Raw genomic sequence first — 24,990 nt, forward strand, 5'->3', positions numbered from 1 at the left:
AGTTTACTTAGCATTATAAAAAAATAAATTTTATATAAATTTGATTTAAGATCTATGTGACTTACCGAATTATTTTCTTATTTAAATGAAAATTAAGGAAGGAAATGTTATTTGTATAAAAAATCATTTATTTTTTTATTAACAACTCAGAAAATTTATAAAAATAAATATATATTCTTTTAAGCTATAAGAAAAAAAAAAAAAAAATAATAAAAGAACAAATCTTTATATGAAAAAAAAAACCCTTATATGAAATAAAAGAAAAATTGTTTACTTAAAAATGTTTTATATTTATTTATTAATTAATTTTATTTACTCATTAATTGATTATATTTTGTATTATATTTATTTATTAATTAATTATATTTTTGATTATATTTATTTATTTTATTTATTTATTATATTTATTTATTTAGTAATTATATTTTTGATTTTTATTTATTATATTTATTTTTTATTTTTATATTTATATTTATTTATTATATTTATTAAATTATATTTTTATTATATTTATTTATTGATTAATTCTATTTATTTATAAATGAATTATTATTATTATTTATATTTATTTATTACTAACAACTACTGTAGTCAATACTACTTTCTAGGCTATAGTCCAAGTTTATCTCCCTAAAAAGCATTAAGATTTCAACTCCATGCACTTAACTCGCTTCCCTCCTTTTTTTTTAAGGCTATACATTCACAGATTCTCTATCGCATTCGGGGACCTTGAAACCATTTTTGTTTCCCATTTCCCATTTTATGATCTCTCTGTGGCAAAGCCACTTGAGGCCCCCGAAAAGAATTAAGGAAGAGCAACAACAACAATGCTCATCTTTTATTTGAGTGTTCCCAAGGTTTCTGTGGTCTACCTACTTGCTGAGAGTGTGTTCTCTCTCTCTGTTGCTCAAGTGCCGCATGTTGCATGCCACAGCCAGCATAATTTATGCATCAAGCATTTTGATCTCAGTGAGTCCCAAAATAAATACAACAACAACAACAACAAAATACTTTAATTTTTTGTAGTGTTTTTTTTTTTCCTTCTTCTTCGTGTTCGTTAATCAAATTTAATTGTTGTTGATTGTTGTTGGCCCCCGAGTTGCCGCCTTTTTGACCCGCCCCACCCCACGACATGCCGTTCAGCATTTCCGCTTGCCAAAAAGAAAACTACAACAATTTGCAACACTTACCCCTTCGGCACCCCCCTTTTGCGCCTTGTTCCCCGATCTCTTCTTTTGCCTCCGATTGTGTTTAATATGCATGATATGCAACAATGTTGTTGACGGCTGTTCGTTGTTGGTTGTTCATTGTGATGGTTGTTGTTGTTGTTGCTGCTGTTGTTGTTGTTGGTTCTGCCATCGATTTTACATAACCGGTTGGCAATGCATCAATAACTCTCTTGTAGAGCTCTTCCAACTCCTCTGCTTCAGCTGTGTTTTCTCCTCTTCTTCCTCTTTCGCTTCTTCTTGTCGTCGTTCTCCTCCACCTCCTACACCACGCTTTGCCACCTGTTAGTCCTCATCCTATCTTCTCCCTCTACTCTACTTCTACTATTACTACTACAAATCATTCGCCTCGGCCTTCTTCCTCTTTATCGCATCCTTCTTTTCATCTAGCTCTTCTCTTTCTCCCCTTATTCCTGCTTCTTCTATTGCTGCTGCATCTCATCCTCTTCATTTTCTTTCATCTCATAGTCGTCGTCCTCGTCTTCCTCTACCTCTTCACCTCCGTCTAACTCCTTTTCCACTTCCACCCACTTTTCGACTCCTTCAGTCTCGTTCTCGTCCGCCTGATCCTCTCTCTTCCTCATTCTACTAATCTAATCATTCTTTCATCTTTCACCTCCTCCTGCTACATCTCATCTGCTTCACCTGACTCTCCCTCCCTCTCATCTTACTCCTACTAATTGTCTTCCTCCTACTTCACCTCTTACCTCCTCTTACTCCTGCTACTGTCCATTCGTTGTTGCCGCTTTGCCACCTGCTGCACTGATTGCTGCCACAAACGAACCGGTTCCGCTGCGAATAGGACCACAACGACGACAACAACAACAACAACAACAACTTATGACTTATTCAATTGATTTGTGCTGGTTTTTTGTTTTGGCCTAAAAGGGTGGCCAACGCAATCAATGGCACAGCTTCTTCTCATACCCCATTGCCAATTCCCATTCCCACATAAATCTTGGCCAACAGCAGCAACAACAACAACAACAACAGCATTTAACATTATTGCTGCCTTGTCAAGTGGCCACAACTGAATTGACTTTGTGTGTTTTTTTTTTTCCTTTCTTTTCTTAAATTTATTGTCAATTTTTTTGCTGAAATTATTTCAAAATGAATTTATTGAATATTTTGGGAATAGTTCAATATTGATATATGTTATTTATAATTATATTTTTAGTGCAATTTTGATATATGTTATACTCGAATTTGTATACCCTGGATATATTTTAGTTTCACAGTTAAGAGTCAAAAATTGATTCATGAATAGACTTGCTTATATTATTATATGAGCTGTTGATGGAGGTTTGGACATGCCTGAAAATAAATGATATACATTTAATGGGTTTGGGACGTGTAACCCCGTATTATGGCCATTGCTTAGCTCACTTGAAGCCCCATTGTTGGGGCTGTTTGAGCCAGTACAGTGACCCATTCACCTCGTCTCCAAACAGGGTCTACTCTATGCTTTCCACTAGCAAATCGAACCATTGCAATTGCAGCTTCCCTCTAGCCAAACTTTTCATTGATCATGTGGTTTAATAAATGCAATTGGCAGCGCTATAATTGCAATGTGAGTGTGTGTGAGTGTGTGTGAGTGTGTATGAGTGTGTGTGTGTGTCTTATGGTAGTTCGCTTTCACCCGTTCGAGTAGCAGCTCCCTCGCCCGTTATCCCTCGCTAGATAAGCGTGCCACACACACACTCTCGCACGCACACACACACTCACACACATACACACACACTTTGGAGTGCGTTGCCCCCGCTTGCAAAAATATGATTTTAGCCAGTGAAACAACAATTATGAAAAAAACATGACTCGCACAACGCAAAAGTAGCATAAAAAAAAATAAAAAAAAAAACAAACAATATTAATAAATAAAAAAAAGAAGAAGCAGAAAAAAAGAGATAATAATAGCTATAATAAAAATATATGTGCGTGGAGATTTTTGAAGCAAATTGTTATGACGGCTGCCAGCGATGAGCATTGAACTAATTGTGCGCTCAACAGAGAAGCGAAACGGATTTCAATAACAGCAGCAAAGCGAATAATAACAACAAAAATGATCACCAAAGATAAAAACACAAATATATGTACATACATATATGCATGAGTGTGTGTGTGTGTGTGTGAAGGTGCTGCAAATGCACATGTGCAGAAGCTGGGAAATACCCTATATACAGAGTTGGGAACTGCAAATAAGAAGAGAAGAATCGGAAAAGTATTGAGACTTGAGTAAAAAATACATTTAAAAAAAAAAAAAAAAAATTAAATTAAAATTTTTTTTAAAATATATATAAAAAATTAAAATACAAATAAATATATATATTCTAAAAATAAAAAAATATAAATATTAAAAAAAAAAGATTAAAAAAAATATATAATTTTAAAAAATATAATTAACAAAAATTTATATATAACTAAAAAATATATATATAATTAAAAAATATATATATAAAATTAAAAAAATAATAAAAATTTTATATAATTAAAAAAATAAAATAAGTATTAAAAAAAAAATAGTTAAAAAAATAATATTTTTAAAATGAATATATAAATAATTGGAAAAATCTCAATTCAATTTCAATTTATTTTACTTTTTGTTATATCTGCCGATTTTTGAGAAAAGTATATTACAATCAGTTAAGAATTTAGGCTAAGAAAATAGGCCATTTCTGCTAAGAATAATAAATGAAAATAAAACTAATAATAAATACAAATAATAATAATAATAAATACAAATAATAATAATAATAAATACTATTAATTATAATAATAAATACAAATAATAATAATAAATGCAAATAATAATAATAATAATAAATACAAATCCTAATAATAATAATTGCAAATAATAATAATAATAATAAATATAAATAATAATAATTAATGCGAGTAATAATAATAAAAAACAAAAATAATATATATTTTTAATTGTATTTATTTATAATAATTATTTAAATTTTTAATTGTAATATCCAACTGTTTCAACTGTCTCTTCTGTATTTATATAAATTGTTGTATATTCTTCACTCGAAAACTTATCATCATCCAGCTGCAATAAAGAAGAAAAATTGTTTCTGCTTTAAATTACCCCAGTGGAAAATTCCATTTGAAATGATAAAAAAGTTGCGTTTCTTTTGTTTCATGAGGCTGCACAACAAAGCAAAGTTTAGTCGAGCGACTTTCATAAAAATAATAATAATAAAGACTAATAATAAAAGCAACAGAGGCAACAATAATACATAATATACAAATAAAAGAGGCGTTGACCTGACCCCAGAGTCAAACCGAATCGAAGCAAACCAAATGGCGCTCTCAAGTGTCGGCTGCAGCCCACGGAAACTTTTATATGCAGATGCATATATTTATATATGTATGCATGTAGGTATGTGTGCATCAGCCCAGCCCACCTGGCCTCACATGTCTGGCAAAGCCTATTATATATGTATGCATATATCTATAAAAAAGCAATCTGTGCAACATATTTATGTTAATTTCGGAGAGACGTGGGCAACCCGTCAGAAAAATGCTTCAATGATATCTGAAGTGGGCTGCATGACGGAAATGAAGCCAAAATGCCGTTCCACAGTGGGACAGAAAGAAACATATAAAAATAATAAAATTTTTGTTTTTTTTTAATTAGAGTAAATAAAAAGTAATTTGAAAAATTGTTAAGAAAAACCATTTTGTGAATTTTCAAGAATTAATAAAATTAATAAAAAATAAATAAGTAAATGAAAAGAGGGAAAATAAAATAAATAAAAAATAAATTAATTAAAAAATATACAATTAAGTAAAAGAAAATCCAAAAATTAATAATATTAATAAAATAATTAAAAAAAAAAATTTTTTTAAAATATTTAAAAAAATATTAAAAAAAAAAAAATAAATAAATAAGCAAAAAAAAAATAAACAAAAATAAAAAATGAATAAAAAATAAATTAAAAATAAATTAAAAATAAATTTAAAAAAATAAAAAAATAAATAAATAAAAAAAAATAAATAAATAAAAAAAAATAAATAAATTAAAATAAAAAAAATAATGAGAAAAAATTATTATAAAAAATTAATAGCAAAAATACTTAAATTAATTTAAAAATATTAATTCCTTTCCTTATTCAAAAACTCCAAATGTTTTACTGTGCATTGATTGTCAAAGTGATTATTATTGTTGTTGTTGTTGTTTTCGGCTCTTGTTTGTTGTCATTTGACTGCATTCGATTCGTTTTTATGCCCGAAATTGGTTTATCAATCAATTAATGAGAAACAGAAAACAATAATAGAGAAAAGCATAAAAGAAAACGTTTTCATTGTTGTTGTTGTTGTTGTTGTTGTTGTTGCTGCTGTTTTTAAGGGGGCGTTGCTCGCCATTGTTGTTGTTGTTGCTGTTCATATGGTCCAATATAACGGTTGAGCGTATATAGAAGCTGAGCAGAACGAATTCAATGTGGAATGCATAATTAAACATAATTGCAATTGCTTAACAGCAGCAGCAGCAGCAGCAGCTGTTGCTGTTGCTGTTGCTGTAGCTGCGACAGCAATTGTTGCAACAACAACAACAACAACAACAACAACAACAATAGCAATTGCAACTGCTTTGAGCTGTGGAGGCCAACAAACTGAAACTAGAACGTGGGTGGGTGTTCAAATTGAGCACTAAACCCAATTTCACCAAAAACAAAAACACGTTGCAGCTTGTCGTTGTTTTCGCTGTTGTTGTTGTTGTTGTTGCAGTTGCTGTTATTGCTGCTGCCGCACGCGACACGGCCGCTGCATGCCGCATGCACACAAATTGCATAAGCCACCCAAATACGATACAACGAACATTTATTTCACGCGCACAAATTTTTGAGGAGTGATATGAAAGTGGAAGCCGAATGCGATGTACCCTACCTTTATTTGGAATGTTTACGTCTGAGGCTTATTTTAGTAGTATTTTATAAGACTGATGCTTTCAGATATTTTTAGATATTCATAAAGATTTTTAAAATAATTATATATATTTTTAAAATATTTGTTACACACAGTTAAAGTATTGATATATATTTGTGAACAATTTATACATATTTTTAAAATATTAAAATATATTTTCTTAAAATATTTATACATATACATATATTTTAAAAATATTTATATTTTTAAAAAAATAAATTATATAATAGTTTGTACATATTTAGATATATTTTAAAAATATTTTATAATATTTTTAAACTATTATTTAGAGATTTTACAAAATATATATATCGCTCTTTTTAAATATTTTATATATATTTTTAAAAATATTTATGATATATTTTACAAATATTATAATATTTTTTAAAAATTTCTATATATTTTACAAAATATTATTTTAATATTTGTGCACTATTTGGTTTATCAGACTTTCTCTCTTTATATTCTCTCTCTCTCCTTTCTTGTCCCGTTCTCCTCGCTCTCTCGTGTCCCCGTCGCTCTCTCCTCTCTCTCTCTCCTCTGCATCTCCTCTCTCTCTCTCTCTCTTGTCCCTCTCTGCTCTCTCCTCTCTCTCTTTTGTCCCGTCTCTCTCTCTTTCTCTCTCTCTCACTTTGACTCTCCTTCTCTTTCTCTTTCTCACTCTCTTATATTTTCTCTCTTACTCTCTATATTTCACTTACAATCTCCATCCTATATCTCTCTTATTCTCTCTCTCACAAGCAACTTATTTTTCTCCTAGTCCATCTCTATGTTCTCTGCCCTCCCCCTCTCCCCTTTCGTGATTTACCTGCATTACAGAAAACTCTCTTCTATCAGAGCACTCTGATTATACCCTAGCTCAGTCTGTGCGAAATTATAAAGCTCGCTTTTCTCTGTTATTATTGTGTTTACTGTTTTTACTGTTGTTGCTTTCTTCTTCACGCCAGAGACCGAAAGGCGTCAACGGCGAACAGCAAATGCCAATGCATGCGACTGCAGCTGCAGCAACTCAATTGAAGCGAGCTGATCGAAGGGGCGTGGCCGTGGCTCAGTTGGCTGGCCAAAAAGTTTTAATAATGCGAAAACAAAATTTGCAATTGTTATTGCAGTTGTTGTTGTTGTTGCTGTTGTGCACTTTGCATATAGCAGAAAAACTTTTCAAATTGTCACGAACTTCGTTGGCAGTGCTGGCCGACAGGTGGCGCTTTGTCTAATTGCATATGTGCGCGCGTTTCTATGCGGAAGTTGCTTGTGGCACTGGCCAGAGAGAGAGAGAGGGAGAACGAGAGAGAGAGAGAGCGTGAAAATTATTTGCATCTCTTGAAGTTTTTGTATCATTCTTCAGCTTCTTCTTCTTCGCTTAAGTTTTGCCTTCTTTTTTGTTGTTGTATTTTTTGGTGTCAATGACTTGGTTTGGTCTCTTGCAAGTTTCTTTATTTTTTTTTTTTTTTTGGGGCGGCCGACGCGACGCTACGCTCTCTTTTTCATTTCTTGCTGACTAATGCAGCGGCAGCAGCGGCAGCGGCGGCAGCGGCAGCGGCAGCGGCAGCGTCGTCGGCTGACCGAGACGCGTGTGCATTTAAATTTTTAATGTTTTGGTGTTTTAATACCCATTAAATGTGTGGCTATAAAGGACGGGCATATAACAAAGTTGATGTCGGGTTTTCATGTGCATGCTTGAGCATGATTGATTCAAATTGTTCACTAAAAAATATACACTGAGTATATATTCCACATTTTCAGTCTGTAGCTGAAATAAGGTCGAAAAAATTTCATTTAGACGCACGGATATTGCACAAAACCAATATACTCATTTCAGTTTCGTGAATTAGTTTAAAAATGATCGCTGCATATCATGAAATTTAGCTCTAGCTCAGTTCTAGCCCTAAAACGTGCAAAATTCCCATATAAATGGCTAAAAATGGGTATGATTCGCTTACTTATAAGGAGTAAAATTTTAACTGAAATTTTTGTAAAGTAAAATGCGAACAGAAATGAGAAGTAGGCAGGTCTTAGGAAACTAAATGAAATGTTAAGTTAACAGTGTGCTGTACAGATCATGTTAAGCAACACTGAATCTACAGTGCTACAATTCTTAAGCGCCTATCATAATTCTATGCATCTTACTTGAATTTAAGCAGTATCTGTTAGTCGTAGACTCCCTAATTGTATGCAGTTATGCTTGTTTAGTCTTTTATCTTGCTGTTTCTCTTGATGATTTCTCTGTTAAACCAAACTTCATTTGCATATTTGTTGCATTCGCTGCTGTTATTGTTATTGTTGTAAATGTTATTTTTGATGCTCGTTCATTGAAGTGTAAGGAAAGAGCATATGGGCTGGCTGCTAGAGCACTTATTAATGGGTATATTTCATTAAATATATATGGAATACTTTATGCCCGAGTCATATTTAAGTATTGGTCTTCAAGTGCTCGACATCGGGGCTTTCAAAATGTTTGAGAATTGCTTTTAAAATGAATAACTGAATAACATAAAAATAGAAAATGAATTTCTGGTTGTTTCATTTTCATATTGAGCTCAAGCGTATCATTGATATGCACTTCAAGCTCTTGGAGCTGATTCATGGTTAATCAGCTTAACAGTTCGACCCATGAACTATATGTGCGAGCCCTTGACAGATAAGAGAAAGAGGAACATAGAAGTTGTTTCTGGAACCAGAGCGTGTATTCTGCAGTCGGTGTTTGCTTGTTTCATTTTGTTAATTTGTTTGTTTGTTCATTTCTTTTCCTCATTTGTTTTTGTATTTTTTTTCCGTTATTAGTGGGTCATATTATGCTAGAACTTTCAGTTGGACAGCGACTAACTGATTGCTGTTGTCTTTTCCACTCGCCCTAAAAATATTTTCCAATTTGTATTTGAATTTTGAAACATTTTTGTTGTTGTATTGATATTTCGTCTTAATGGACAACAACAGCTGTTGGCTCAACGGCTTTTTCTTTTTTTTTTTCCTTTTCTTTTTTTGTTTACACTGTCATAAATTTGGTGGGACTCGTGCTTAAAATTGTCTATTTATGATTTGCTGTTCGCTGCCATATGCAATCTTTCACTGGCTGCTGCCACGCCCTCTCTGCCCCCAGCACCGCCCACCTCCATTGCTTTCCGGCTTGCGTAAAGTTTTTTTTATTTATAATTTTTTATTTATTTATTTTGTTTTTTTTTTTTTTTTTTGTGCTTGCGGCATATTTTTGGCATTGCCCTTGGAATATTTGACATGAATATTTGCTTGATTATTGTTGTTGTATTTGTTGTGTGGCTCGTAAATTGAACAAAGAAAATGCGAAAGTTGTTTTGCCGCATGGGAAAAATACAGCACAGACAATTCTATATGTATGCCCCTCTCGCTCGCACCGCCGCACTGAATGTCGCAGAGCAGAGATCAATAAACTTTTGGCAAACAACAAGAAAATGGAAGCGCAAAGAAAACAAATTAAAGCGCATAACAAAAAAAATAAAATAAATATACAAAATAAAGAAAAGCAAAGATTACAGCTGAACAACAAAGTGGAGAAACTGCGAGAGAAACAGAGATAGCAGAAATTAAACATAGTTTGCAAAGAAAGCAGAACAGCAAAAGGAAGAGCGAGCGAGCGAGCGAGAGGGAAAGACTGCAATAGCGAAAGCCAGAGCGGAACAGAAGGGGAGTGTATGTATGTGTGCGTGTGTGTGTGTCATTGGCAGTGAATGCCGGGCGCTTGTCATGGAAGTTGTTGAAGTCGAAGTCGAATTCGAATTCGAATTCGCAGCCAGCGTCTCGTCTGGCCTGGCCAAGGCAAATATGCACTCTATCCCCCTTGTCCCTCGCCAGGTTTATTTATATAATCGCAGACAATAAGCGTGCACACACACGCACTTGTTGTGGCTGTGTATGGGTGTGCGTGTACTTCTTTTTTTTGGCACAGCAATAGCTGCGTCATCATCATCATTAAAGTTGCCGGCTTAAGTTCGTCTGAGACACTGAGAGTTTACTTTTTTTTTTTATCTCTTTCTCCCTTGCTCTTTCTCTTTGAACTAAGTGACTAAGCACCGCGCAGAGGATCGTTAGAGAGGGTTGTTTACTTCCTAGGAGCATCTGAATTAATCTAATCAAATGTATATTTGATCATTTTGCTATGCGTTAAATGTTGTATATACAAAATTTGTAGCTCTTTGTAGTCAAATCGTGAACTAAATAATTTCCAGTTTTTTTTATTACTTTTTAGATAGGTATATGCATACGAATGCCAATATAAATTGGAAGAGATTATTTTATCATTAAAAAATACAATTAAATAAAAAAATAAAAAAAAAAATAAAAAAATTAAACAACCATACCAGATATATATATTTATTAATTAACAAAAAAAAATATATATATATAAAAATACATATATAAATAAAAATACATATATAAATAAAAAAAAAAAAGAAATATATTAAAACAGTAGAAATATATACATATAAAAAAAAAAGTAAAATTAAATATATAAAAAAAAAATAAATATAAATTCATAGGAAAATAAATATTTATATATAAAAATATATAAATATATACAAAAATTAATATAAAATAATAATACCAAAAAAAAAGGTAAAAAAAGAAATATATTAAAACAGTAGAAATATATATATATAAAAAAAAAAGGAAAATTAAATATATAAAAAAAAAAATAAATATAAATTCATAGGAAAATAAATATTTATATATACAAAAATTAATATAAAATAATAATACCAAAAAAAAAGGTAAAAAAATAAATATTTAAAAAAATTATTGAATCAAATAATGATTGAAAATTTGTTTAAAAAATCTAAACATATTTTAGCTTTTCATTTACTTACATTTAATAAAAAAAAATATAGGGAAAATACAAACAATTTTAAAAAATTTCCCAGAGGGTATCTATGCGTTGTGCATTTGGCTCTACAGTGTGTCTACACACGCATCCATCCGCAGTTTTCTTTTTCTTCTGTGTTTGGCAAACGTAATAAACAAGCGAATTTAATTTATTTTTATCTGCTTTTTCTGCTGTTTTGCGTGCGTTTTTTTCCGCGTTTCTATTTGATTTTCTTTTTTTCTGCTTCTTGTTGGTTTTTGCTTTTCAGCCATTTGGTGGCTGGCAACGTTTTTAACACTATGAACTTTTGCACTTTGCAAATAGACAAAAGCGGCAGCGAGCAGGTGTGTCAGAGGGGGGTGTGGCATCGGTATAGGTGTTTCTATTTGGTCTTTCATATGCAAATGCCAGCGCACGCAACTTATTCCATTTAGATACAAATGTCAAATGTGAAAGCCGAATTTCTATATACAGTATATATATATTTTTATTAATTTTCCTTCTCTCTTTCTCTCTCTTGCAGGTGCGTATCCCGATGTTCGATGTCTGCCTCAAGTCCTGGATTATTGAGGCAGCCATACAAGCTATATAAAGTCTACTATATATAGAGATAAATATGTATATAAGCTGTAAATATGTAAGTTAATGTGTCACAGTGAGTGACATTAGTCAAGCTACAGACACACACACACACACACACACACACACATGGACAGACACCAACACAGATTCTGGCGCTAATCAAGTTGACCTTTTGCATTAGGTTTTCTCTCTCTCTCTTTTATTATTATTTGCCGCTCGAATTAGACAAATCAAATAAATAACGTACAAATTGTGTAAATAACACACTAGATATATTATATATATGTATATGTATATAATATATATGGTATATATATCAAAGGCACACAGTTCTCACAGTTATCTCAACAGAGCAGATATTTTCTTTTTTCTTTTTCCATGTACATTCAAACAAATCCCTTAATTTAGCTAAATCTAATCTTACGATTAATTGGGGGAAAAAGCAAACACCCTTGACAGAGGGTAAAAACAGCTGACGGCCAAAGATTTGAGATTCGTTTGTGCTTTTGTTGCCGTGCAACGCGTCGTATGCGCAATATTGCATTGAATTTACCGACTCTCATGCTCTCGCGTATCCTTATCGTTCGCTCTCTGTCGCACACGCCAACCAACTCAATTGCTTTCAATTGAGCTCAATTCATTGACTTTTATTGCACTTGCATTGGGGCCTGCTCTGCGATCAGCTGTTTGTCAATTAAAGCTAAGCATTTTGGGCACACTGCGCATCAACAGTTGATGGCCAGCCAAAGCTGTTAATCTCTCAAGTGTCAAACAGTGTGACCCAGTTAAGATCGATCGATTGATCGCTCGTTCGATGCGCCATAACTGGTTATAATGAGGAAATCAAATACAAATTAAAAAGTCAACTTTAACAATAAACGACAACGACGACGATGACAACGCCCCTGTCGTAAAACTTGGCTAAACTGATTTTAGTATACCCTAGATCTATTAATAGTGTACATGGTGACTAGAATGAATCAATGTATTTGGGAGCAATAACCGAATCTTGCATCTCGTGTAGATGAGATAGAGATTAGGAATCTTTCACGAATATCCATTCTACTAATCCTCTTAAAAATATTTCGTTTCAATGAAATCAATAGAAACAAGCTTTAGTTTTTCATCGGCAATCTACCATGAAAATGTATCTATAGCACGCTCTGAATAAATTTGTATAAAATAATCGATAACTTGTACATGAAATCGATTAAAAACTTCTGCTTTTCTTTACAAATCTTGGGGAAATATGAATCGAAAGCAAAAAATCAGGATTATTTTAATTGATATATATATATATATATATATATATTTTTTTTTTTTTACACTCATTTAAAAAAATGCTTAATTTAGTTTTATTTTGATGGATAAAATTTTAAGCAAAGTATATTTTGGAGGTCCCTTTCCAATTTCTGTTACAAATTTAATCAAAATCAATTAAATCAAAGTTCAGTTGAGCTTATTAACAATTTGTTTTCCATATTTCAACTTTTCGTTTTATGCCACACATTCCATAGAACATATAGTTTATCTGCTAAAACTTCCATTTCAATTCATTAAGTAAAACAAAAGTTTTGAAGCAAAATGTTTACTCCATTGACAACAATCAAGCAACGTCTTTGAATAAACTTTAAGCCTAATTAGATAGCAGCTATTTGCCACTCTAAAGTCTTGCGTTTCCTAGAGTATTCCACTTCTTCAATGCACACCTAATCTACCCTTTGGTAGATTTTTATTTCGTTTTGTTGTTTGTTTTTCAATTTGTGACTTCTCTTTGTTTGCTCTGAATTAGCATAAGTCAATAAATTAGTCAACGTGTTAGGGACGCAGTTTCAAAAGCTATCTTCTTTTTTTTTTCAAGGTACTTTTGGACGTGATGCTGTGATTGCTGCGGCTGCGGTTGCTGCTGTTGCTACTTCTTCTTCTTCTTCACATACATATATGATATATGTTTTTGATTGCTTCGCCTTCGGGGCTAAAGTCATAAAAAAAAATAAAACTAAATCCGTTTTTTGTCGTCTGGGTCAATAGACTTTTGGGATTGATTGTAAATGTTGTGGCTGTGGTTTTGTTGTCTCTTGTGTTTTATGATTCGGCTTTTGTTATAATTTCTAACGGAAGATTTTGTTTTGTTTTGTTTTGTTTGTTTGTTGGTGACCCGCAGCAGCAGCAGGCATAAAAAGGTCATCAAGTTAAATACAAAGTTCGTTGTTTCACTCACAAATTATATACATATATTTTGTGTGTATCTTTTGCAGGTGCTAACAGAAAATTGTATAACAAATGGAGCAACAGCAGCAACAATTGCCGCCAGCAGCAGCAGCAGCAGCAACAACAGAAATTATTAATGCAAATGCAACAAATGCCATGGCCATGCACTGAAACAAAAATCTGTTATCTTTCTATCTCTGTCTCTCTCACTCTCTTTCTCTCGTTCTTCCTAAAAAAAATATATATTCAAATGAGAAAACCAAAGAAAGCAAATTATTTGAATACGTGACAAGTGTTAAGCAAACATTGAAAAATCGAAAAACAAAAATTTCAATAATAGACATTAACTTAAAAAAAAAAAAAAAAAATAACTTGCATAAGCAGAAGCAGAAGAAGTTGAGATAACAGCAAGAGCAACAGCCAGAAGAAAAAAATACAGAACAGAAAACGAAAGAGGAAACGAAACTGCGGCAAGAATTGAAATTTGATTTGAACAATTGTGATGTAAGTTGAGACAAAAAAAAACAAAAAACAACAAAAAAACACAAATACAATTACTTAATTGTAGTCCATAAGAAAACAACTGAAAAAGTAACTGGAAACCAGAGACTGTAGATGGGAGACAACAAACTGTAGCATTATATCATTCAATAGTGAATGCCCGTTGGGTGAGAGCCAGAGCTCTATTAAACAAAAACTGTTATAGATTTTCAAGATCTGCAAAAAGTTAATAACAATAATTATTAATAGGTGAAAGGGGCTAAAGCTGTGTCACGACAAATCTCGCAGAAAAATATCTCAAAAGGGTTTTTCTCGTATATATAAAATATAATTATTTTAAAGGGTTTTTCTCATATATATATATAAAATATAATTTTCTTAAAGGGTTTTTCTCATGTATAAAAAATATAATTTTTTAAAGGCTTTTTCTCATATATACAAAATATAATTATTTTAGATATTTTATTAAATGATGTATATTTTATCACTAGAATATATTTCATATCCCTTTTTTTTTATCTAAAAAACTTGATGATTTTAATTTATAAAGAATACAAACTTTAAGAAGCTTTAAATGTGATGCTAAAATAACATTCGCAAGCTTTAGCAGAGGACTTTAGTTTATTAGTACTTATATGATTTTATTATATGAGCTTTAATCAGCTTTTGATGAAAGTAAAACCTGTTAGGCAGCCAAAAGCTTAATGAGCTTCTAAATCAGATTTGAATCCTTAAGGCTCTGTTATGAAAGCTTTACTCTTAGTGAAACCTATGTATAACTTCCTATTGAAACTGTTAAGCCTTATTTCACATGGGTTTCATATAGGTTTAAGATTTAAGCTTCAGTGCATTGATATCCCATTTTCAATGGATTCAAGGTATAAAAAGCTTTTGTTAGCTTTTAAAGAGCAGCTAAAATAATAATTTTTTCTAATTAATCAAACTGACGAATTAAGCTGCCGACTTCCAAAACTAATTAGAGCTCGAATATGCAGCCACACAGCGTTTGGTATGAGTTTTTCCAAGTAAATTTTTATGTTTAATAAAAAGTTTCCGACTCATGATTAAATTCGTATTAGGGTGCCTAAACACTGTCAATCAATGGTAGAACTTCTATTTATTTATTTATTTATTTATTGTTATCAAGAGTTCACTCTAAATAACAATTTGTTAAGCCAGAGCGACAAAGGTCTTCAGGCATAGGGTAGAACTTCTCTTTCTATATATATTATTTTAGGCACGCCTAGTAAAAGCTCGCATCAGCTTCAGATTCTTCTGGCAGTTGCCGCATTAATTATACGCCTCATTGGTCAGCGCAGCGCAGCTGATTGGCACTGTCTGCCTGTCTGTCTGTCTCTGTCTGCCTGTCTGTCTGTCTCTCTGTCAGTCTCAACACCTGCACAATTTGAGCTACTGCATTCCCTGCGGCATTGAGTTAGGCCAATCAGTGCACACACATTGCTTCATACTATTGATGTCCCTCTCCCTCTCTCTCTCTCTCTCTCACTCTCTGCTGTAGCTCCTGCCGCGTTGCCTTTCTAAGCCAATTTGCGTGTCATTCGTTTTTTTTTTTCCTCTTCCTTCCACAAGCTAACGAAGCTGTCTTCCATGTCCCCTGGGTTGCCAAAGCTCCAATGCCACGCCCCGCTTATTAGCGTAGGCGTTGATGCTGCTGCTGCTGCTGCTTTTGCTGCTTCTGCTGCTGCTGCTGCTGCTCCTGCTGCTGTTGATTACGTGCTGCATTACTCAATCGATGGCGTGGCATAACCCTAGGGTCGATCGGAGGGGGCACAGAGCAGACTCGGCTCATCATCCGCCATTTGTTTGCATTATGAAATTCACAGACACTTGTCAAGCTAGTTGAATAATCAGAGATATGCTAGCCTGGCTATATCTATATTGTGTTCTCTTAGCATTTCAATGCGTGTCGCCCGCGTGATTAATAGCAGCAGCTCGCATTAATTACAGCGAATCAACTCAACTGTAGTTCGTGCATTTTGCCACTGCTGCCGCTGCTGCTGCCGCTGCTGCTGCTGTACATTCGCTCATTAGTCTTTTATATATGGAGGTTTCTTGCTCAACTTGCAGTAAAAGTTTGTTTTAGCTGCAGCTGCAGCTGCTACGAAATATCATCCAAAACCCAGCTCTGATAAATTGTTGTTTGGGGGGCAATTAAATTTTGCAGACTGTCAAATGAAGGAACGTGTAATTATAGCGGGCTATATCAAATAGGGCTGACAGATGAGAAGATGGAGAAGGGGTAGGGCATGGCGAAGAAGCTTAAAAGACGCTTTAATTTCAACTTAAGCGAGCTGATAAATAAATAATAATAATAAGAATAACCACAAATGACAAAGGGGATTAGGATCATGATAATGGGAAGGATAATGAAAACCAGATAAATTATAAGAATTGTAGGGATAATGACAGCACTAATGATAATGAAAGTCATAATGATAGTGGAGATGGAAAGGATAATGATAATTAAAATGGTCTTAGGAATCATGTCTATAATGATGGGAATAATGCTAATAAAAAGGATAATGAGAAGCGAAACTATTATAGTAATGATGATAACAATTACACGTGACAATGATATTGATATTGGCAATGGTAATGAATATAAAAATGATGAATAAATGAATAAGAATAATGCTAATATTGATGTCAATGACAATGAACTACATTTTCATTATAATATATGTATATATAATGACAATGTTAGGGACAATGACACACCTAATGATGAAGTCAATGAGCCTTAACAAATATGGTGTGAAATTATATTGATAATGAAAATAGTAATACAAAACATAGGGATAATAAGCCTTAACATAAGTAATGATCATAAAAGCATAAAAACATTAATAGCAACATTAAAAGTCGCTAGTAATGATATCGATAATGATAATGATAATGATAATGCTAATGACAATGAGAATCACATTAATATTGGCAATGGCGAATAACAGCTACTGATAAAAAGAGCCGTCGAAAAAGCTTTTGACTATATGCTGATGATTCAAATGATGTTAATGAGACTAGTAATGATAATGTCAAGGAGAACGATAATGACAATAATTAAACGAATATTTCTAATAATAAAATACTAATGATGTTGATGTTATTTAATAATAATAATAAAATAGAATAAACAATAATAAAAAGATAATAACCAATAATAAAATATAATAATAATAATAAAAAATAGTAATAAGAATAATAAAAATAATATAATAAGAATAATAAAAATTTAATAAATAATAATTATATACTAGAATAATAATAATAATAATAATAATAAATAAGAATAATAATAATAATACTAATCATAAGTATAATAAATAATATAATAATAATAATAAAATAATAATAATAATAATAATAATATAATAATAATAATATAATAATAATAATAATGACAATAAATATAAAAATAATAATATTAATAATAATAATGCCAAATAAAAATATAAAAATAATAATAATAATAATGACAATAAAATATAAAATTAATAACAATAAAATATAATAATAATACCAATAAAATATAATAATAATAAAAGCAATAAAACACAATAATAATGGTGGATCCGTTTAGTATACAGTGTTAACACTTAACACATATATTAATACAGCAAAGCAGTCTTTCAGTCAATATCAATTGGTCAACAAAATGCGCCCACAATGCCAATTGAACAGGTTAACGGAAAAAAATTGTTAAATGTTATTTTTCTGTTACCTTGTGAAAATCGAACTGAAAGTGAGCGCAGCTTCACTGAATACTTTTGTTATTGCTGTGTGGGTCTCTTTGTGGTCTTTGTGGTCTCTCAATTGAATCAACACACACTCGACACAACAGCTGAGGCGCAGGTGATGTTGTCACGCCCCTCTACTTGCGCCTGGGTCTAAGCAGCTAGCAAAATTCAATAAGTGAATGAATGCGACTCGGTGAATGAATGAAAAAGTCGTTCACTGTGAATGTGAATAATTGACAAGTGCGAACGCCAATAGTTGCAAATATTTATATATATATACATACATATACATATATAAATTGCAACAAATTGTGTTGGCGATCAGACAGAAGCGGGGGCGTTGCGCCGTCTGTCTGTAGTTAAAAGCAAACGCAAAAGCAACAACAGCAACATAGACAACTGCAACAACAACAACAACAATGTTTGTTGGCCACATTGCAGAGATTTCGCAAAGAGAAACTTGGAGAAGAAGGTGGGGGCTTATTGGGCTGGTATGTAGGTGCTGCAGGCAGACATAACTTATGTAATGTTTGTGCCTAATTAAAATGCTCAACAACAACAACAACAACAATACCAACAACAACAGCAACGGCAGCAACATTGTCTAGCGAAGAGTTACAGCTGCAACTGCATTAACAAACGCGAGTGCATTCGAAAATTGCATTAACCCAAAAATGTCAAGAGTATACACTGAGCGAAAAGAGAAATGATGCAGATAATATTTAAATACAGTGAGAAAAGATGTCGAAAAAAAGGCAGTAAAATAATTATAAAATAAAATAATTAAAAAAAGGCAGTAAAATAAAAAAAAATATATGTTGCAGAAAAATAAAATAATTATGGGAAAATTATGGAAAAATAATTTTTTTTTAATTAAAACAAGTACTAGAAAAAAGTCTATATTTTTAATGTTAAGAATTTTTTATTTTTAATATTTTTATTTTTATGCTCCATAAAAAATGAATATTTTCTGTTTCAATCTATTGCTCAATAACATTTCATTTGTTATTCTTATTCGCGCCCCACCAATTTCTCTCAGTGCATTACCAATTTGCCCAAATTGCAAATTGTGTGAATTTATAGATTGAAATTTTCGGCTGACGCGCAAAAAATGTCAATTGCAAATTGCAATGATGCGCTGCTAATGGACGGGCAGCCACACAGCTGGCAGAAACTACATAAATGTACAGCTCATGGGGCGTATGCGTTATGTTTATGCTTGTAGATAGCGCATACGCCGCATATGGCATACACTCTCCCTCTCCCTCTCTCTCTCTCATCTCTCGAACAAATTGCAATTTGGCTAAAGAAAACAATGCAGAAAAATAACAATCGAGAAATGGCAGAGTTTGATCGACTAGCTAATACTCGCTCGCTGTGAGCTTGTTAGGTGAATCTCTAACTATGCCACGCTCCAGGTAGGCGTGGTGAGGAGCTTAAAGCTGTTATGGCTCATTCCAAATTGTGCACACCCAATATACTCGCCTTTTAATGCTGCCGAGCGAGCAGACAAAAATGTCACATTCAATTAACTGCGCGCAACAGCAAAATGTTTGACAGCCATGTCACGCCCCATATACCCATTTTACATGCATTTTCCCCCTCCTATAGGTACACAGATGCAATATCTAGGAGCATCGGCAGTCGAGGGGGGAAAACCCATTTTCATTTTAGCTAGCAGCAACTGCTGCTCGGGCTGCCTGTGTGAGGCATTTGCCATATATTTCTAGCTGATGCTCTGCTCTGCTCGTAAAAAATGCATTTTCAATTTTTATGTTTGCTCGGGCATTGAGTAATGGCCATAAATATATGCGCATATACAGTACCGAGCAAAAATGAGTGAATGTTTCACAACTTTGACTTTCATCACGCATAAAAATTAAACCATACAAGCAAATCAAGATATTTTTTTTTTTGGTTGTTTATTAGTTTGTTCTTAACACATAACAAAAACTGCAAGGCTGAATATGCCAAATTCAAAGAGTTAAAAATCAAAAACCAAAAAAATCCACATAAACTCAATTTTGCACGTTTAAAAAAAATTAATTAACTAACAAATTTTAATATTTGGTCCAAACCCTAATTAGCAATAACTTTGTTGATTCTGTTCGGCATGCTCTCAACCAAACTGTGAATCATTTCGCTTGGAATTCGCCTCCACTCCGCTTCTACGCGCTCCCATAAGTTGTCTATGCTCGTTGGGGCTGCATCACACTACCCTAGCCATTTTTTCACTATTGACCACAGATTTTCAATAGGATTGAGGTCGGGACTCTGTGCTGGCCAATGCATTAGGCTAAATATTTGGTTTCCAATCCATTCCTTCACAATTTTGGCTGTATGTTTTGGATCCCCATATATTTCTAGCTGATGCTCTGCTCTGCTCGTAAAAAATGCATTTTCAATTTTTATGTTTGCTCGGGCATTGAGTAATGGCCATAAATATATGCGCATATGTGTGTGTGTGTGTGTGTGTGTGTGTGTGTGTGTGTGTGTGTGTGTGTGTGTGTGTGTGTGTGTGTGTGTGTGTGTGTGTGTGTGTGTGTGTGTGTGTGTGTGTGTGTGTGTGTGTGTGTGTGTGTGTGTGTGGTCTCACAAAACAAACAAAAACCAACAAAAATTGTCTTGCTTCATGTTGCATGTTTTCTTTTCTCATCATGCAGCTGCATCTCTCTGCTTTCGGTTGACAAGTTTCCTCTCTGTATAGCTCTGAGTGCTTTCCTTACCGCAACACATTCGGTATGTGGTTAGCATTTGGCTTGCTTCTCGTGTGGTCAGGTCAAGCCAAGAGTTTGGTATTTTTAGCCAGCTTAAATGAAAGACAGAGCATCTATACAAAGTATGACAAACTAAAACTGAATAGATCTAGGTATGATATAGGTTCATATATTATTTATTCTTTCTTCAATCTTGAAGCTAAAGATATTATTATTTCTCTAACAATACAGAGAGAATATTTCAAATCTAGGATAGATAAAAAGTAATGAAAAACTGAGTATTTATAGTGCAATAAAATCGTTATTTTAGACTGCAAGACTTTGCTTGATAATTCATTAATGAATCAAACTCAATGGCAAAAAAAAAAACTCTGTGAAAAGTAAACAGTCTGAGTTAACTCAAGAAAAAACAAACACAAAACATAAACAGCGATTGTAAAATATTGTTGTTAATTATTATCTTGGAGTAACATAAAGATATATGCACACAGATAAGATATATAATATAATAGATTTTTGTGTTTTCATTGTTGACATTGAATTTAATAAGGAATATTTTCTGTAATAAAAGAAGAGATATATAGATTGATATATTTTAAATCTTGCCCTTATGAGTTTTGAGGGCTATTCTCTTAGAAATAATAGAAGAATTAATAATAGAATAGATCAATAAGAATAGAAATAATCGAAAACATTTACAAAACTCTGAAAAGTTTTCTTTTAAAAAAGACAAAAACTTTTTGAGAAATAGCCAAAGTATTTTTTAGACATAAATGAATACAAAATATACACAAAATATTGTTTAGTTATCAAAAATTGAGCTTGGAACAATTTCAAATATATTTTCCATCAAATTAAAACTTATTTCGATACATTTTGGATGTCAACAGAGTATATTCCTTCGTTCAAGTAGCCTAGCTAAAAAATCTACTTATATATAAGTGAACGCACATCAATTGCATTCGCCATAAACCGCTCCCAATTGAAATTCCATGACAGCCATAAGGATATCAATAATTATTACTACAATCAATTCAATTGCATATCCTTGGCATAAGCTGCTGCTGCTGCTGCTGCTCTGCCGCTGCTCTGCCCACAACAATTCAATCAAAGTGTCTGTGTGTGTGTGTTCACTGTGGCATGTCGATGCTCTCCAACTGTATTTATCTCTATGCTCAACAACTGCAAGCATATATCACACGTCCATCTCGCTCGCACTGCCACAGGCCGCAGCAGCAGCAGCCGCCGCAGTTGCTCTTGCCATCCCTTTTGCGCTGCCTGGGATGCATTGATATAAATGGCAAAACGCATTAAAAACTTGAGCCATAATCAATCTTCATATGGCAATGCTTCATTGCCTGCCGATAGAGAGCGAGAGAGGGAGGGAGAGAGTAGGAGCGGAGAGTGGAGAGTGGGAGAGTGGGAGAGTGTGACAGACAGGCTATGGGTTAGCCAGAGTTATTGCTCATTAAATTTGAGGTTGACATTTTTGGGGGTGGCAAATTGTAAAATATTTATCGCCAAGCAATTAAATGATGCACAACAAATCAAATATATCAAGTGCTTATATAACAGTTGTATAACAGTGGCACAGCTGCCTCTCTCTCTCACACACACACACACATACTCTTTTAGCAATTGCTGTGCATTTGCCTGGCAAATATCGAACGGAAAATCAATTCTAATTAAATTGTCAACATTTTGCTGCTGCTGCGAAAGCTGATTATGCACCTGTGTGAGAGTGCGAGTGTACATCTGTGTGTGGGTGTGTGTGTGTGTGTGTGCGTATCTGTGTGTAATTGCATTCGACGTCTACCGCGTTTTCACTTGATTCGCCGTGCAGTAAACCAAGTTAGCAGAGAACGCACTTCCATCCACTGATTAACCCCTTCCCCCCGCAAAATTGAATTCCACATTCAGCAAATTGAAGCAAAAACTAGAAGTTGATTAAATAAATGAATGAGCGCATAAATGGCTACATGAATGATGCATAAATTGGCCAATGGCAAATGGCTAAGTGGAAACTATGTGAAACTCAACTAGCCCAATTTTCAATTGACAGTTAATTCCCATTGGGCAATTTGCATATTCAAGTTGTATTCGTATGTGAAATAATCAGTGCATGTTAAGTGGTTTGTCCTTCGTCCTGGCCAAATAGAGCACAATCTACGCGTGTGTGCTGAATGCAATTAGCTGGCAAAATAATATCAGTTTTATATAGTTGCAGTTCAGTTTTCAATGCATACTATTGGCCTATAAATATATTATATACTATGTACAAGGTCTCTCTGCTTCAAAGTAATTCCCATTAAAGTGTATGCATAGTGTTGGGTTTGGGAGACAGATCGGTAACAGTTTTCGAGAACATGGCCTCAGTAAGGATTTTTTTTTATTACGAAAATTCATCATCTTAAAAAGGCTCAAAAATCGAATATCCTCTGACCTTAACTGAACATAAAAAATTGAATATACAACAAATCAATTTTTTTATATTAAGATAAATAAAAATATCTGACATACTAAATCTAAATCTGACGCTGAAATATCATCATTCTTTATAGTAGAGTTAGGAGCTATCTGCACTAACTTATGATTTCATTTGAAATGCATAAGAAATACCCATCGAAAAATTATTATAATTATTATTATTATTAGATATTTTATTGAATTCCCTTTTAGCTAATTTTAACAGAAATTCTATCAACAGATATATGAAATTTCTTCCAGACTAAGAATTTCATTTCCTAGAGTAAAATTTGTTTTTACTCTAATAAATTGATACAAGAAATATATATAGTTATTTTTAGCACAAAAGAATTCAACTAAAATTCATAGGAAATAGTACAAAAATGAATTTTATAAAATTCCATTGCAAAATTTATTGCTGCTGCAAAAATCATTTAAATAAAATCGATTTTTCCATTAAATTTGATGGCGACGCGCAGCTGCTTTAACTAAATATTTAACTATATACAAAACTCACATAATAACTAAACTGGAATGTGTGTACACGTACATACATATATAAATATTCAAGTATGTATGTGTGTGTGTGCGTTTTATTTGGGAGTGGCCATCATAGTTGGTGCTGCAGTTAATATTTTGCCAGCGCTGGAATGTAGGCAATGAAAATGTTTTGCCATTGTACTCGAAAAAAAAGAAGAAATTGTTGTTGTTGTTCCTCCTCCTCCTCCTGCAAGCTCAGTCTCTGCTCGCTCTTCAGTCTGCCCATGTATGCTTGTGTGTGTGTGTGCGTCTGTGTACTTTAAAGCCACTCCCCAGCTGCACATGATACACATGAAAAATGTAATGCACCAGCAGTAGCAAAGTCAGTTTGTTATTGTTATTGTTGTTGCTGCTGTTGCTGCTGCTGCTGCTACGTCCGGCTGCTTCATTACATTTTGCACATGCTCAAAAAAGGCAACATGGACGTTTTCTTTTTTCATTTGCCGGCATTACCTCGAAAGTTCTACAAATGGTGAGCTGAGCGTAAGACAAGAGCAAAAGGGGACGAGAAATTTTGGGGTTGCTGTCGCTGTGCGCTGTCCGCTGCCTCTGTCATTGCCTTTGACTGTCTCTGCCTGGGACATTGCCTGGTACCGTTACTATTGACTTTGCCTGCCGTGTCGCTGCTCCTATTCCCATTTCCTTCTGCTTATACACTGCTTCTACTTCGGCCTCAGTTGCAACTGTTTTTGTTGCTGTTGATGTTTCCCTTTGCCTCTGCTGGTTCGCTATCTCTCTCTCTCTCTCTCTGACACTCTGCTTATTCGAATGCTTTGCTATTGTCTTTCTCTGAGGCTTTGCCTAGGACTCTGCTCGAGCTCTGTTAGGGTCTCTGCTGCTGCCATTGATATTTCCTTTGCCTTTAGCTCTTCCTTTTCTGCTGCTAGTGCTGTCGCTGCCTCTACCTCTGCCTCAGCCGCTGCTGACTGTGTTTGCCTTTGCCTCTGACTCTCCTTCTGCTGCTGCTTGGTACACTGACTCTGCTAGCGTCTCTGCCGCTGCCATTAGCTCTGCTTCTAATACTGTTATCTCTGCTGTTTCTGCTGTCATTGTATATATCTATGCTACTGCTGCTCCCTCGGCTTCTGCCTCTGTCTCTGCTGCTGCTCTGTCGACATCTCTAGAACTGCTTTCATTTTCCATTTCCACGACCTCATTTTAGCCGCAGCAGCAGCGCTTCCTGCTGCAGCCACTCCTGTTGTTGTTGCTTTTCTCGTTCGTGT

The 24,990-nt window shown here is 33.6% G+C and overlaps 2 protein-coding genes across 13 annotated transcripts in view; both read left to right on the forward strand.

Moving 5' to 3' along the window:
- Positions 1-24,990, forward strand: part of spen (spen family transcriptional repressor split ends) — an 86,268-nt gene that overhangs the window by 34,712 nt on the left and 26,566 nt on the right. For 2 of the 12 annotated variants that reach the window (XM_089257538.1, XM_089257536.1), the window contains 2 exons: positions 11,516-11,629; positions 13,833-14,289. The exons of 5 other annotated variants lie outside the window; for them this stretch is intronic. In XM_089257538.1, the coding sequence (XP_089113664.1) occupies positions 14,288-14,289 (2 nt within the window). In that variant the 5' untranslated portion in view covers positions 11,516-11,629; positions 13,833-14,287. The remainder of the gene's footprint in view (positions 1-11,515; positions 11,630-13,832; positions 14,290-24,990) is intronic. 5 more of the 12 variants (XM_089257543.1, XM_089257541.1, XM_089257540.1 and 2 more) reach the window with 3 other exon arrangements.
- Positions 19,968-24,990, forward strand: part of LOC115563419 (cilia- and flagella-associated protein 263) — a 69,253-nt gene continuing 64,230 nt past the window's right edge. Inside the window, exon 1 of the mRNA XM_089257565.1 lies at positions 19,968-19,976. The gene's annotated coding sequence lies outside the window, so the exon portion shown is untranslated. The remainder of the gene's footprint in view (positions 19,977-24,990) is intronic.

This window comes from Drosophila navojoa, chromosome 3 (assembly GCF_054131105.1).
Source record: "Drosophila navojoa isolate 15081-1374.11 chromosome 3, UAZ_NAV_1.0, whole genome shotgun sequence".
Taxonomy (NCBI): domain Eukaryota; kingdom Metazoa; phylum Arthropoda; class Insecta; order Diptera; family Drosophilidae; genus Drosophila; species Drosophila navojoa.